This window comes from Ctenopharyngodon idella, chromosome 21 (genome assembly GCF_019924925.1).
Source record: "Ctenopharyngodon idella isolate HZGC_01 chromosome 21, HZGC01, whole genome shotgun sequence".
In the NCBI taxonomy this organism is placed as follows: Eukaryota; Metazoa; Chordata; class Actinopteri; order Cypriniformes; family Xenocyprididae; genus Ctenopharyngodon; species Ctenopharyngodon idella.
Window position 1 is genome coordinate 18,106,257 of NC_067240.1, and position 16,231 is coordinate 18,122,487.

The following is a 16,231-nucleotide window of genomic DNA, read 5'->3' on the forward strand; positions in this document are numbered from 1 at the left end:
TTTATAAAGCGAACGTGCAAAGACTAAGTCAAATGCCTTTTACAAAAAAAGGTAAAACAACGATTTTGGATGATTTTGAAGTTGGAGGAGAAAATGAGATTTTTCGCCCTACCACTGTACTTCCGCCTACATCACGTGTGACCTTTCCAACATGATTACGTAATGCATGGCGCATCGCAGAGCAGTGCAAGATGAGCATTTGTGGTTAAAAGTATATCATTTTGCATTTTGCATTTTTTTTAGAAAATGACTGATCGTTTCGCTAGATAAGACCCTTATTCCTCGTCTGGGATCATGTAGAGCGCTTTGAAGCTGCATTTAAACAGCAATTTGGACCTTCAACCCATTGAACCCCGTTGAAGTCCACTATATGGAGAAAAATCCTAGAATGTTTTCCTCAAAAACCTTAATTTTTTTTTCGACTAAAGAAAGAAAGACATAAACATCTTGGATGACATGGGGGTGAGTAAATTATCAGGACATTTTAATTCTGAATGTCTAATAACAGTCTGAATTAGCATGAGAATTACTTTGTCCTCTTTATCTCATTAACAATGCTTTACTTTCTCTTTACATGTAAACATGTTGTCCATATACAAATATCACAGATACAATAGGGCTCATCATGTCGCATATGAAAGAACCTAATATGCATCCTTGCATGTATTTTGCATTAAGCATAAGGTATCAGCTTAAATCTTTTAAGTCAAGCAGACACGAAAAGACTTTAATGTTTTTTGTTTGTTTAATAGAACACAATAACTTACAAAATCATGGCAACAGGGACCTTCACAAATTAGATTTATTTCTTCATTATGCACGTCTTGAGAGAAAGAAAAATAAGTCTTTATGTACTATAACACACAATATAACACTTTAAATATAGGGTGACAAATTTTATATGGTCCACTTAGTAAATAAGATGTGAAGGAGAAAAACATACCAGTAGAAATGCACACCTTCTCCTTTTGCTAATGATGCACTGATGTTTCCTTTAAAAAATTCATTTGCACAAAAAATTCAGGCTGAAATTGAAAGTTATTTTCCTTAAATATGCACTGAATGGTTGTAATCGAATGGAAATGAAGAACCAATGACCATATTTTCATATTAAGTACAAAGTCTTCTTGTATAACACATTTGCACCTTGAAAGAATCCAATTTCCTGGTTCACAGCACATACAATATGTTGGTTTGTGCCTTGAATTGTTCAGTCAAACATTAGCTTTTCATGCCATCCATTGATTTGTTAAAAAGTGTGCTGTAATGACCCAAAAGCAAAACCAGTTTAGACACCTGACATCCTCAACACCTTCGCCTATTGAACTGGAGATCACAAGGCGTCATGGATTTATCTCTAACTGTGAATCTAACAGAATAATCTTGACCAGGCCAATAAGCATTATTATAAAACTGACACAACCTGACACAACCTGAATAACATGAAGATCAAAAAGGGATATAAATAACGGAGGTGAACAGACCAGTGAGCAAGTCATACTGAGTTTTATCAGTGTTGCCCACAGCTGTGCACAGCAAGTCCAGGTGCAGCGCTGATCCCTTTATTCATGCAAACGGTACTATCATAGCCACTACAATCAAACAGGCCAAATATAGACTCTTCATATTCTACAAATTTAAAACAGTATGTACACAATAATACACAATATGGATGTTAAAAGGCAAATTTTGGTATATCAAATAACCCCAGATTTCCAATCCAGATTTTTCACAGAATGTAATGATGCATTTCTGCAATAATTAACATTGTAAATCTAGCAAAGTTATTTTTTTATATTCATTAAAAAGGAAATACTGCTATATAGCCTTATAGAGTGCAACAGTCAGGTTCCGGAAGTAAAAATCCCATTCATTTTCCCCATATAGGAATTGATTTTTAACAAACGTAAAGGCAGACCTACTGTGAGCAACGATGTGTTAATTGATGATATGCTTTTGTTGAAGCCTGCATGATTTCAACCTGTTTTGTAAATTCCTGAAATTCCTGGTGAAAAACTATATTACCTAGGATTCTGCAAAGAAATCTCCACCAATCAGAGAATCTAAACAAGCAAATCATGCCAAAACAACTCTTTATGCCCGACCGCTCCCATGAAGCACTGCGAATGACGTGATAGTGTCAATCTCACTAAACTCTCAAACTAATTATACACAGTGTTGGGGTAACGCATTACAAGTAACGTGAGTTTTGTAATCAGATTACTTTTTCAAATAACTAGTAAAGTAATGCATTACTTTTAAATTTACAACAACATACCTGTTACTTTTTGAAATAAGTAACACAAGTTACTTTGTTTTCTCATTTATAGACTGACAGCTCTCCTTTCCCCATGTTGAAAGAAATGAAGTGAAGAGGCGTTGTGTGTAAACATGATGGTTATTGTAGTTCTAGACTAAATGTGACCAGGAATTTTCTCATCGCACTTGCACAAAAACGGATTCAGTGTTCCTCAAAATGAATAAAAACAGTGAAATGCAATCTATTAAAAAAATTTAAATGTTAAATAATACATAATTTATGTATTTAATCTCAGTTTATTAACCAATTTCTTTGCTGTTGACCTTTGATGATCTAATTCAACCATACTAAAGGCCTCAAAACACATACTAAATATTTTTTCACAAGACTTTTGGGAACTGTATATTTTATAAGCAAAAATGACTTTACATTTGTGTTTCTTTTTTTATTGCGAAAGTAAGAGTGTTTCTTCTCTTCACGTTTGGTAAGAAAGGGCCTTTACTTTTGGCAAAAATAGAACTTTAGTTTTTTTGTTATTAAAAAACAAACAACCAAGTCCAGCACAGGTGAGAAAAAGTAACACAAAAGTAACGTAACACATTACTTTTAAAAGTAACTTTCCCCAACACTGATTATACATATTTTGCAATAAACGTAAAATATATTATTTCTATATATAACCAATATAATTTTATATCCTCATCATTTTTAATTTGATTATGCTGTTTGCAATGCGCCATGGTATTGTAGTTCTTTCCCCCACTAAAGCCGTTAAGTACTTTTGTCTTTTTGTCCGATTTTCAAATTTTCATCAAATCAAAGTTTGTAATGTTATGATTCACCTAATAGCTGGTTGGTTTGGTTCATGGCTTATAAGTTTTTAACAGAGACTTTTTAAAAACCCCTATGGGAAAATAGAAGGAAAAATACTTCCGGAACCAAGGCTGCTGAAAAAGTGGGCGGGCACTAATGCCCTCTATATTTCCCATCATGTATGGCAAAGTGGTCAAAATATTTAATGTACACAGTCTCACTGTCTCTCATTTTACACAAACGCAACTGCGTCTTAGCTGCCGATCTGTGGTGAAAATGACCTCAGAGGACTTTAGTGTTAATATTGTACTTGTTGCTTGAAGTGGAAAAATAAAAGTGCCGGTACCCCCGATGCTCAATTCAAAACTGAAGAAGGGAGGGCGCAGAGGGCTTCCGTACATGCGGAAGTGCTGGTGTTGTGCCAAATTTCGACCCCCTGCCAGATTATTACCCGCCCTAGTATTGGTAGGTTTAGGAGTAGGGGTGGGGGAGGGGTAGGATTGGGGTGGGGTTAAGACAAAGTCCCTTTTAAGGAAAGTCTGTTCACTCAGCGGCCATATTTGCAACACCTCCAGGCAGCTATTTCGGGCATCCAAGACCAAGTCCTATCTATTTGAATGGGGGAATCCTGAAATCTCAAAAACTGCTTGGCGAACTTACAATTAAATAACATATTTCAAATCAGTAACAAAATCTGACATAATGTCCCAAAAATGTTGTTTCTTATGCTCAAATAGCATTAAAAAGCTTAATTTTCAGGCTAGACAAGCCAATGCACATGTGCAGTCCTAAGCGTGAGCCTCAGGTTTTTATGGGAATCAGAGCTTTTAACAGCAGCTGCAGTGAGGCAATGACTTTATCAATCAGCGATTATCTCTTTTACATAGAAGGCGGGACGTATTCCGCCATATTGCGTGTTGCAGTTTCTCTCATTCATAAGTAATAGGAGTGAACCGTCTTTCTCTATCTATAGTCTTTGGTTAAGATTAGGCAATCAGATAGTGACTTCAACAAGGGGGTTAATTTGGCAGGGGGTCGAAATTCGGCACAACACCTGTACGAAAGGAAAACTGGTGGTAATGGTAAAAATAGAGAACGTACCGGCGTGTACCGGCACATTTCAAGCACTGATAGTACTGTAATATTGTTACAGTGTTGTCCTTGTTTCTAGGTCAGTTGATTTGTACATTGCAATGGACTATTTTTTGTTATCAGAAGCTTTAAGACAATATGCAGATAAAATTATAAAATAATTATCTCAAATCACGTCCACATATTTATTTACTTATTCACGTCTGCGTCCTGATCACCTTGCTGGGGTTAATTTTGCAATAATTTAGCAGCTGTCTGTACATTATCCCTTACATAGCTACTGCAACTCTCAAATTAAACATTGTAGACATGCATGACAAGATGCCAAATGTATTTCACATCTACAATAATGTATCAGATTAGTCCAGAAAGAACTGAAAGACAGAGAAATCACTGGCATGTAAGTCACTATTGACACCAAGCTAGATAGTAGTCTCAGGTGTGTTTCTAGATATCACCTCATGCTCTGCGTCTCGTTTCCCACTCTGTCCATTGGCATGCTGAGGTCGTTTGGAATGGGGCCCACTGGGGAACAGCAAAGCCATCCTGTTAGATTTGCATGGACTCGTCGCCATAGAGCTGGATCTCATCATACCAGGAAAAGGGCTCTCAGATAGGGAGGAAGAGGAAGAAGAGGTACAGGGGGCCCAGCCTGGAAGAAGTCCTGATGCTGGACGAGAGCCCACAACTCTGCTGAATAATGTTGGGCTGGGGTGCGTTGGGGCCAGGGTCTGCTGACTGCCATTCATGCAAATGGAGCTGGTGTCTGTGTAGGCCTGGTTGGCCGAGCCCATCTGGACACGGTAGTTGTACGCCCTCCAGCCCTGTTGTTTTCTCTGCTGACATTGGCACCGGAGGATCCGAATGAAGGCCTGCTTGAACTCACGGCTGTAGCAGGGGTAAATAATGGGGTTCAGGCAGCTGTTGAAGTAGCCCAGCCAGAAGATCACTTTGAAGAATGTTTCAGGAGGCCGTAAACTGGTGTTAAATGACCCTAAAATAGGGGAAATGAGAGGTCATTTTTGTGAACAATCTGTATGCGAAGGATTTTTCATCTGTCACCAATAGATGGCAGACTTTACCAACTCACACGTACGTACGAGCTACAGAAACACAACAATCATCTTTCTTCCATCACAATCAAGGTTAAATCAGCAGTGTAACCTTAAAGAACTTAAAGTAAAGTTTTTTTTTTTTTTTAATCTTCTTGACAAATAAATATTCCCAATGGTCATAAACCATTTTTACTCTACACTAATAATGGGATTTTTATTATTTTATCTTTTTTTTGCATTTTGATAATGCAAATGGAAGGTAGGAAAACAAATTTGTCATTAAAATGTCACAATGGCAAAAATATTTCTATAAAAATTAATAAAAATCTATATATGAGAGATATAATATTATAATAATTATTATAATTATATTTTATAGTATTATAATTTTAAATAGGCCTAATAAAAAATTCAATAACACTTTACAATAAGGTTTATTAGTTATTAGTTAACATTAACTAATAATTAACTGCACTTATACAGTATTTATTAATCTTTGTTAATGTTCATTTTAACATTTACTAATACATTATTAAAATCAAATGTATTTGTTAACGTTAGTTAATGCACTGTGAATTTAACATGAACAAACAATGAACAGCTGGATTTTTTATTAACTAACGTTAACAAAGATGAACAAATACAGTAACAAATGTATTGCTCATGGTTAGTTCATGTTAGTTAATACATTAACTAATGTTAACAAATTAACTATTGTAAAGTGTTATCAAAAATTCTCAACAATAAAAAATTGAGCAAATTATAATTCCTTATTTCTGTGTTTTGATTTTGGGGTGGAATATGATCCAAATACAGTATGTTCTTGACTGGTTTTGAGAGATTAATATTTTTCCTGTCAGCCTTTAATTCAGCATTAAGTCGGTCTCTGTCTTAAAACGCAAGTCTATTTTTGAACACTCTCATCCTGCCATAAAAAGCATAATTTGAATAACCTGTTCTTCGCAGTGCACTCAGTAAGTTTTTATTAAAATGGTTATCTTAAATTCTTAAATTCCAAAATCTCTGTCTTATAAGGAAGATTTATAGTGCTTTTACAATTTTACTCCAGCTTCAACCAAATATCTATTTAAAGCAACAACCAAAAAATCTGGCTCTTTTAGAGGTGCCATTTTCAAAATGGAAATCTTTCTCAGGTTTCCACTCCCTCGCTCTCCAAAACATTAAAAAAAAGGTCACACAGATCCATCATGCTTTTCCAGACTCTCACTGTAGCTCATCTCCACTAATGAGTTTACTAACTCAGTCTTCCCTGAGGAATTCACCACTTTTTCACTCTTCTGTAAATGCCTGATGTGCATCCCATACCCTTTTTTGGCTCTTGTCTCCTTCACTCTGGTCTGATCTTACTAATTAGTAAGTAAGAAACTTACTGTTCATCTGTAAGTTTATATATGTTTTGTATTTTCAATAATTCCTCTGACATTTTTTTGCTCGGATGGATAACTTAAGCGAGAGATGATTTGGTCTAATTTGCTATGGTGCACATCAGTACAGAGCCGGATGAGACTTGGGTTCATTACCACACTTCAAGTAGAGCCACAGGTGTGAAGCCTTGCCCTCTGGTCAGCTTCTCTCTCTGCCAGTAAGTGAATTATTCCATTACGCTAAGATGTTCTCGCCTATTTCTTCTCTGAATCGCGTGTCACTCAGACATCTCTAAGCCAAAGCATCTATAAATTAAGACAATCTGCACTATAAGAAGTTAACAAACAATCTTACAGCAACCTTGTTGTGTTTTCAGTTCTGTTGTTTTTTGAGAAATTTGAGAAACTTCGCTGCACATGATAGGTTTGTTATAGGTATTTAGTTAATCTGTGATTAAATAAAGACTGTAGAAATCATTGTCCAAAATAGTATGTACTGTCCTGAGAAAACACATTACTTGATGGATGAACTCTCATGTGGCTTGGTGGCAAAGTGGTCACTGATTTTTCAATGATCTGTATTCAGTCTGCCTTTCAAAAAAGAAAATGAGCTATTCTGCAACATAAAGCAAGTAAATTAATGTTTGCAAGCATTTTGAGCAAAAGCAACACTTTGTGGAAATAAAACATAATGGATATCTTGATTAAAAATGAGAATGATAAAGAAAGTCAAATGTTGCCTGCAAACATTAAAAGGATGGTTCACCCAAAACTGAAATTTCTGTCATTAGTTACTCACTCTCATGTCATTCCACACCCGTAGCACAAATTAAGATATTTTTGATGAAATTCGAGAGCTCTCTGACTCCTCCACAGACAGCAATTTAATTACCACTTTCAAGGCCCAGAAAGGTACTAAAGACATTGTTAAAATAGTTCATGTGTCACACGTTAGCCGATGAAGGAAGTTGCGTAACACAGAATATAGTCAACATAGAGTTTACTGGTGACGAACATGTAGATAAGCATGACATTCAACAATAACTGACAAGGGATAGAACAGAACTGGGAGTATAAATACAGAGGGTGAATGAGGGAACTAAACAGGCACAGGTGGAGGAAGATGAACTAATCAGGACTAACGAGAACAGGTGCAGACATAACTGAACGTAATCGTGACATTACGCCTCCCTCGAGAAGGCGCAACCTCGCTCCTTGATGACGACAAAGTTCAGGATGTAGAAATGAGGCGGAGGCTTCTGTGGAGGGCATGGATCTGGTGACAGACAGGTGCTTGGGGTAGGCGGGCACCGGTACCATGGTGGTGGGAGGGAGGATCCAGGGCAGAGTCCTGACTGCAGGGGCAAACGGAACCCTGGGACCGATCGGCGGAGGTGGAACCATGGTGAGGGGAACCGGCGGAACAGTGTGGGTGACGGACCCAGGCGACATCGCAGCCCTGGAAGCTTGGCGCTGAGCAGCTGGTTCGCGGGACTGAGGTGGTGACGGGGATCCGGCTGAACGGGGCGACGATGTGGCAATTGAGGGCGACGGGGAGGTCAGAGGAAGGGAGGGGCCCAAAGATGCCATAGGGGTGCAGGGTGTAGGCATCGCCGGAACCCCGGAAGTCCGTGCAGAAGCTGGGCATTGACCGCTGAAGGCCGACCTGGAGTTCCGAAGGAGCCCAGCGGAGTCTCCGGGCAGACGGGCCACGGCGGTGACGAGGGAGGGATAAGCCTAGGTGAAGGCGACAGGCAGACAGGCAGAGGTGGAGATGTGGGCCTGGAGGCCCGAGGTGCAGCCGGTGCCGAGCTGGTGAAGGAGAAGCCCAAGGTGAGGCAGGTGAGCCGCACGGAGCTAGCGGCGGTGGCAAAGCCAAGGAGCTAAATAACACCAGTGGCGCCGACAGATCCAGGGGACTGGCCATAACCAGTGATGGTGACGGGATCAGGAAGTAAGACAGGGATGAAGGCTGAAGAAGATTTCCGGATGGGATTGGTGAAGAAGCTGTAGATTCGAGGGTGGGGACTTGGGTTGGAACTGGATCTGCAGACCATAGATCTTTTAAGTCTGTGTCCGCTCCTGGCTCTGCCATGGACTGATCCGCCTACCTGGGCTCCGGGGCTTCGATGTTCTCTGGCTCCAGTTCTGGGATGGCCTCGGTGGGCGCCGACGGATCCAGGGGACTGGCCATAACCAGTGATGGCAATGGGATCAGGAAGTAAGACAGGGATGAGGGCTGAAGATTTCCGGACAGGACCGGTGAAGAAGCTGTAGATTCGAGGTGGGGACTTGGGTGGGAACTGGATCCGCAGACCATAGATCTATTAAATCAATGTCCGCTCCTGGCTCTGTGATGGACTGATCCGCCTGCCGGGGCTCCGGGGCTTCCATGTTCTCTGGCTCTGGTTCTGGGACGGCCTCGGTGGGTGTAACCACCGTCGGTTCTCTGGTCGGAGAAGGAGGTGCAGTGCGGGTGAGTCCATCTTCTCTTTTTTACTCGATTTGAGGGTCAGTTATTCTGTCACATGTTAGCCGATGAAGGAAGATGCGTAACACAGAATATAGTCAACATAGAGTTTACTGGTGACGAACATGTAGATAAGCATGACATTCAACAATAACTGACAAGGGATAGAACAGAACTGGGAATATAAATACAGAGGGTGAATAAGGGAAATAAACAAACACAGGTGGAGGAAGATGAACTAATCAGGACTAAGGAGAACAGGTGCAGACATAACTGAACATAATTGTGACTCCATGAGACTACAATGGTTTAAACTTGATTTTATTTTTTGTTTTGTTTTTGCGCACAAAAAATATTCTCGTCACGTCATAAAATTAACGTTAAACCACTGTAATCACATGAACTATTCTAATGACGTCTTTAGTGCCTTTCTGGGCCTTGAAAGTAATTAAATGGCTGTCTATGGACGAGTCATATACCTCTCGGATTTCATCAAAAATATCTTAATTTGTGTTACGAAGATAAATGAAGGTCTTACGGGTTTGGAACAACATGAGGGTGAGTAATTAATGACAGAATTTTCATTTTTGGGTGAACTAACCCTTTAACCATCATTGCCAAATCTTGATGCAATGCAACCAGAAATGGCAATCTTCTCATATACCAGTTCACTCCAATATTCATAACATGGCATATGAAAACAAAGGCCACTCAAAGAAGGGAAGTTAACTCCTTAAGGTCAAACACATGGAATATATTTCCCTTCAAAATATTTCCTTACTCATTTGCAGGAAAAACATATCGGCCCATCTGCTAATATGACCCTTTAGAAGGTCACTGGGAGCTGAACTTACGGGTCATAAAGTGAATATAGGAGGGTGATTAAATTTTGACCAGATTTTTCTGTGGTGGGAATGGTACCTCTTCTATATTCCCACACCTCATCAGAAAATTCTGGGTTCAGATAGGGAGTGAGCCTGGGAATGAGAGAGCTCCGAAGACATTGGCATCTCCAGTGCATTCCACCAGGAGATCTCAGCAAGCTTCAGGGACCAGCTCTGTAGTAACTCATCCATTGCTCAATTAATCACCACACATCAGGTTAACATGACAGATGTCACTTTCAGTTCAAACCAGCTCATGAGTCAAGGCTTCATACATTGTCATTGATTAGAATATATTGCAGAATAAAAATGTTAAGTGAGGTCCTCGCAATTAACCTTCTGCATCTTTTCAACTGGCTCTCGTCCATGACAGAACACTGTTCTTTTCATGAGTAAATGGTATTGAACTTTAACAGTTTAAGACATTTTGGACTAAGAGGTCTGAGCTGGCTACCACAAACAGAAACTGAATTAACCAATGAAACGTTTGAGCTGGAGTTTTTCCTGGCAACAGGATCACATTCTAAAGTGTCAGAAGTGGCACTATCTTGACTTTCAATCTGTAAAAGTACTGCCTATGATTATTTTAAATAATGCCAATAGCAATGTGACTGTGCAAGTGTTCATTCAACTGTGTATAATACGCTTGCATGTTTTATTAATAACTACTAAACCAAAATAAACTATAAATATATCATTTAAAATATAATATAGCATGTTATTTTACAACATATGGTCTCTTGCAATGGAGCAAAACTAAGTGCCAAAATGAAAGAATAAGATAGACCTAAATAAGGCCCTAAAAATATTTACATAATCCATATTCCCTCTATAAAAGTGTGATAATGTGTAATACATCTACATGACATGGTTCTACAGCCGACAGAATATTTTGCATGCTTTCAACTGTTAATCATCCACCTCAGGAACGGCTGTAATTGGCGATAAATTCTATAGAAGACACACGCTGCTACAAATTTTTATAAAAATCTAATTATTCTAGTAACGTCACATGGGTTTGTCTCTTATTTGTCCAACAAGGTTGAACTTTATCTCTTATCATACGCTAATGAAATAATGGGGCATCCTGCGCAGACTGTCTGTAACTGTACGCCCTGGACTCCTTTATGCCACAACAATAATACTTGTGCATGAAATATGTGGTGCAAGTGTGGTTCTGTGTTTAGAAATATAATTTGGATGAATACGCATAATAACTGAATGTTGAACATAGTTATGCACTGCTTTAAATGTGGAAGGTGGAACAGATCATGAGCAATATACAGTATAACCGAGTTATATGTTTGCTGCAATTGATTTCACCTACACTCTAAAAAATGCTGGGTTAAAAACAACCCAACTGGGTTTAAAAAAGGACAAACTCAGCGATTGGGTTGTTTTAACCCAGTGGTTGGGTTAAATGTTTGCCCAACGTGCTGGGCAGTTTTATTTAACCCAAAAAATTCCTATATGGCTGGCTTGAAATGAACCCAAAATATGTTGGAAATTAAAAATCAGACACATAAATACTAGAGGCAAAAATAATAATCAAAAGGTGGACATTTATTAATAAGCAATTTAATAAATGTTTATTGGGTTACACCTTATTTTAAGGTGTCTTTGTTACACTGCAATTATACATTTAAGTACTGAGTAATATTAAGTAACTACATGTACTTACTATAGGGTTAGGGTTTGGTTTAGGGTTAGTTGCATTTAATTATGCATAATTTATATATAGTTATTACTATAGTAACTACATGTAACATATGTAACAATGACACTGTAAAATAAAGTGTTACCGTTTATTGTTTAATTATTATTCATTAAACGTTAATTTATTAAACATATTAGTAAACGTTAATTTCCAACATACTTTGGGTTCATTTTAAGTGAGCAATATAGTAATGTTTAAAAATAGTTGAGTTAAATAAAACTACCCAGCAGGTTGGGCAAATGTTTAACCCAACCACTGGGTTAAAACAACCCATTCGCCCAAACAACCCAACTTGGGTTGTTTTTAACCCAGCATTTTTTAGAGTGTACGAATCTGATTTTTATAGGGCCCACTAGACCTTGATCAGGCTGATAGACCACATTGGACCACCAAAACAATGTTCTAAAAACACTGTTTTCAAACAAGAACATAGACCTAATTTTCACAGACAAAAAAGCTTTTTTTTTCTTTTAGCTTATAAAGTGCAGCAAACATACACACTCTAAAAAAAAATGCTGGGTTAAAAACAACCCAAGTTGGGTTGAAAATGGACAAGGCCAGCGGTTGGGTTAAATGTTTGCCCAATCTGCTGGGTGGTTTTATTTAACTCAACTATTGTTTAAAAATTACTGTATTGCTTGCTTAAAATGAACCCAAAGTATGTTGGGTATTAACATATTAATATGTTTAATAAATAAACATTTATTAATATGTTTAATGAATAATAATTAAACATTTATTAAAGTGCTTATTAATAAATGTTCACCTTTTGATTATTTTTGTCTCTAATGTGTCTGATTTTTAATTTCCAACTTATTTTGGGTTCATTTTAAGCCAGCCATATAGTAATTTTTAAACAAAAGTTGAGTTAAATAAAACTACCCAGCACGTTGGACAAACATTTAACCCAACCGCTGGGTCAAAACAACCCAATTGCTGGGTTTGTCCATTTTTTTTAACCCAACTTGGGTTGTTTTTAACCTAGCATTTTTTAGAGTGTAGGCCTAAACTTTTTACTTGTACTGATCTGTCTACCTTAAAAACAGTTTAAAGTTTAGGTAAACGTTTAAAACGGTGCATGTCATTTTCAGATTCAAATTACATTAAATATTGTTTTTCTACATTTACATGTAAGAGGGTCGTAGCGCCACAGAAAATTAATAGGCTGAAAGAATAAAACTTTTATCTATTCTCCATCACGAATCTGCCGTTTACAAAATTCAATAGGCCTATTTCAATTACGTGAAACATATAGGCCTAACTGAAATGTTTAATTTGTTGACAATGGGCCTTGTGAAGATTGTGTGTGACGGTGTAATTAAACTTTTTTTTTTTTTTTTTGACTTATTAATAAAACATACGTACCAATGGGTAGTGCGAGGAAAAAAGGTAACCAGCACAGAATGAACATGCCCACTACAACACCAAGCGTCTTAGCAGCTTTCTTTTCTCTGGAAAACTTAAGTAATTTGACTGTCAGCGAGCTCCTCATGTGGCCTTTGCTGCAGTCATCCTGCGTCTGAGAGCCTTTATAATGGATCCGGAGCGTCAGCTCATTCGAGTCCATGTGCTCCTTCATCACTCCAGCCTCGAGGTTTTTCGTGGTTCTTTTGGCAACTATATACACGCGGAAGTACATGGCCAGAATCACCGCTAAAGGGATGTAGAAAGAGCCGAGCGAGGAAAAGAGCGCGTAAAACGGCTCCTCTGTGATGAGGCACACAGTGTCGTCCTCTGAAGGAGGCTCTTTCCACCCGAGCAGAGGTCCTATAGAGATGACAAAGGCGAGAACCCAAACACCCAGCATGGCCAAGAGCGCCCTTTTCTCGGTCACAATGCTCGGGTACTGCAGCGGGTAACGCACCCCGATGTAGCGGTCTATGGAGATCACGCACAGGCTCATGATGGATGCGGTGCAGCACAGCACATCCACCGCAGCCCAGATGTCACAGAAAATCCTCCCGAACACCCAGTAGTTGAGAATTTCACGCGTGGCAGACACCGGCAGGACAGTTGTGCTCAGCAACAGGTCTGCCATGGCTAAATTTATGATGAAGTAGTTGGTTGGGATGCGCAGGTGCCTGTTGCACACTACGGAGAGAATAACGAGAATGTTGCCCACGATAGCAAACACAATAAAAGCGCCCAGAACCATACCCAGGGGAAGCGCGCGGCTGAGTCTGAACGAGCTCGGTTCGGTCCCGTTTCCCGCGGAGCTCGAGTTAGACACGTCGGACAGTTCGGAGGAAGCATTACTTAAGAAGTTCACGACATGATCTGTATCAGAACTCATCTTGTCTCTGCAGTGCCTCCATACCAAAGTAAGAGCAGTTTTCACCTTCAAATGCGCAAATTGTTATTTCGGTATTCCAGGAAAAAAAAAAGCCAGACATGAAAATGACCAATTCAAAGGATCCGTACGTTCTGTTGCGCAACAAGCGTGACATAGGAAAAGTCCATAATTGTAAAGATTGTAGGAAGTCCAGTTGAAGATGTGCGTGTCCGCAAACTTGGTTGGCTGAGTTCTCCGCAGTGTCTCTCCCGGTGTTCCCGTCTGATCCAGCGCACTGCCTCTGACCACTCCTGCATTCACCAAACCCCCTCCCCTGTGGAGACTACAGACCTGGCAAAGGGGTACATCTTCACGGCTTATTAACCTGTACACATATGGCAAGCCATTGTATCCTTCATTCCTTAAAACCTTTAGCTTTACTAGCATCTATTTTTATGTTTTTACTAAGTAATTCAATGGAGTCTTTTTTTTCAGTTTCGTCAATTACAGTAGCCTATAAATAAACAATATCTATTTTATTAGTTATTAATATCCTTTGCTAGTCATATGTGTCATTAAATTCTATGATTTAAAAGTTAAAAGCCAAAATCCGTAGACATAATTTTATAGATACACTGTAAACACAAATAAGTTGGCAAAAATCGGTTGCCTCAAAATTTTTAAGTTAAGAAATTCAAAGTTTAAGTAAGCAGAACTGGCAGATTTTTATTTTGTACTACTCATACATTTTAATTGTTCTTAACTTAAAATATTTGAGTACACTAATACATTTAACTTAAAATTATCATGTAACCTTAATGTAAACATTTGTATTAGTGTAAAATTAGCTAGACATAACAAGCTAATTCAAAAAATGCTAACTTGCTAATTTGTTAACATGTTAACAATAGCATGGTATAACACTTGCTGAATGAATACAACAATATAAAGCATTTAACATACTTGCTATCAAACCAAGCCGCATGCACCGCTTGTCACCATGATGGTAACACTCCAAAAACCCACATTAACAGAAACTCTTCTGAATTAGCATAACAAAACATTAATCACAACTAAATCTCCCACTTAACATTAATCTTGCACAAAAAAAACATTATATAACACTTATTTTTTAGCATTTACTCTCCCTTTCGAGTGCCATGGGCAAAGCGTGCTGGGGAATAGAAATCCCAGCCAGGTTTCAGTTAAACTTAAGTTCATCTAAATTAAAATAAATAAGTTCATAAAACTCAAAACAATGAAACAGTTCAGTTTACTTAAAATATATCAGTTCTGTGAACTTGAAAGAAAAAGAAAGTGCTAAATACTCATAAAAATTAATTTGACTGAACTAATTAGTTTAATTTAAGTTTGTCCTACTCAAACCAATTAAATATTTTGAGTGTTAGGGTTTACAGTGTACACAAAGTTGTTGTTGTTGTTGTTTACTATACTTAGTAACTATTCAATCTTCGATTTTCCTATATTGAATAGACTAGTTCCTGTGTATTTACTGTTTATTAGGCAATGGTATTATAATTGTTAGTTACATTTTTAATAACATTAAGCTCAAATGAGCCATTTAGCCATTCTAGTATTTTCAAATGACAATTAAAATAAAATCATTTGTAACTATTGAGATGAGGAAAATTGTTGGTTACAATAAAATCTAATCGCAAAAAAATTGTGATCTGAGAAACAGTTGGGCATACTTTTCACTACTAAGACAGTGACTAGTAGTCAATGAATAAAGTAATGATGAATCTAAAAGATCCCTACTGAAATAAGTAGTATCTAAAGAAAATATGCTAGTCACTACTGTACTGCTTGCAAGATGAAAACAGTTCGTTTTAAAGAATAAATGTCACAACAGCTTGTCATATTACACCTATTTTGTCGTCATTCTGACACATGCTAATTAAAATAAAGGGGTCACTAAAGGCCCCACAGCATGTTGTCAGGTAATGTAATACAATGTCAACAGGACAGCATGCCAATGCATACCAACCGCTCTATTCTTAGGATCATTCGCGATTTAAAATATGGAAAACTTGCAAACAATATCAAGGTTGTTGATGCATGGTGCTATCTAAGTGCAAATTTAAGTCTCAAGGACTCTGTTACTGTTCATATATACAATACCAAAAATGTCACACATGCCACTTGTCCACAAGTTTCTATAAACGTTTATTTTTAGGCTTTAAGTACCACTTTTATTTCCTAAAACACATTTTCTTGTCTCTGGTCCTAGACAAATGAACTGCAGAAAGCACAAAGTCATTC

At 38.0% G+C, this 16,231-nt stretch overlaps 1 protein-coding gene across 1 annotated transcript; it reads right to left on the reverse strand.

The window, feature by feature from the left end:
- Nucleotides 1-732: 732 nt before the first annotated feature.
- On the reverse strand, nucleotides 733-14,254 carry adra1ba (adrenoceptor alpha 1Ba). Its single transcript, XM_051878826.1, has 2 exons — nucleotides 13,042-14,254; nucleotides 733-5,159 (listed from the first exon to the last, which is right to left on the reverse strand). Exons 1-2 carry the CDS (start codon nucleotides 13,967-13,969, stop codon nucleotides 4,588-4,590), a joined length of 1,500 nt encoding a protein of 499 aa, XP_051734786.1. The 5' UTR covers nucleotides 13,970-14,254; the 3' UTR covers nucleotides 733-4,587.
- Nucleotides 14,255-16,231: the final 1,977 nt, after the last annotated feature.

Coding starts and splice junctions, on each gene's coding strand:
- adra1ba (XM_051878826.1), bottom strand. CDS start 13,969: ATGAGTTCTGATACAGATCATGTCGTGAACTTCTTAAGTAATGCTTCC. Junction 5,160..13,041: donor TTTCCTCGCACTACCCATTG/GTACGTATGTTT, acceptor CCCCTATTTTAG/GGTCATTTAACACCAGTTTA.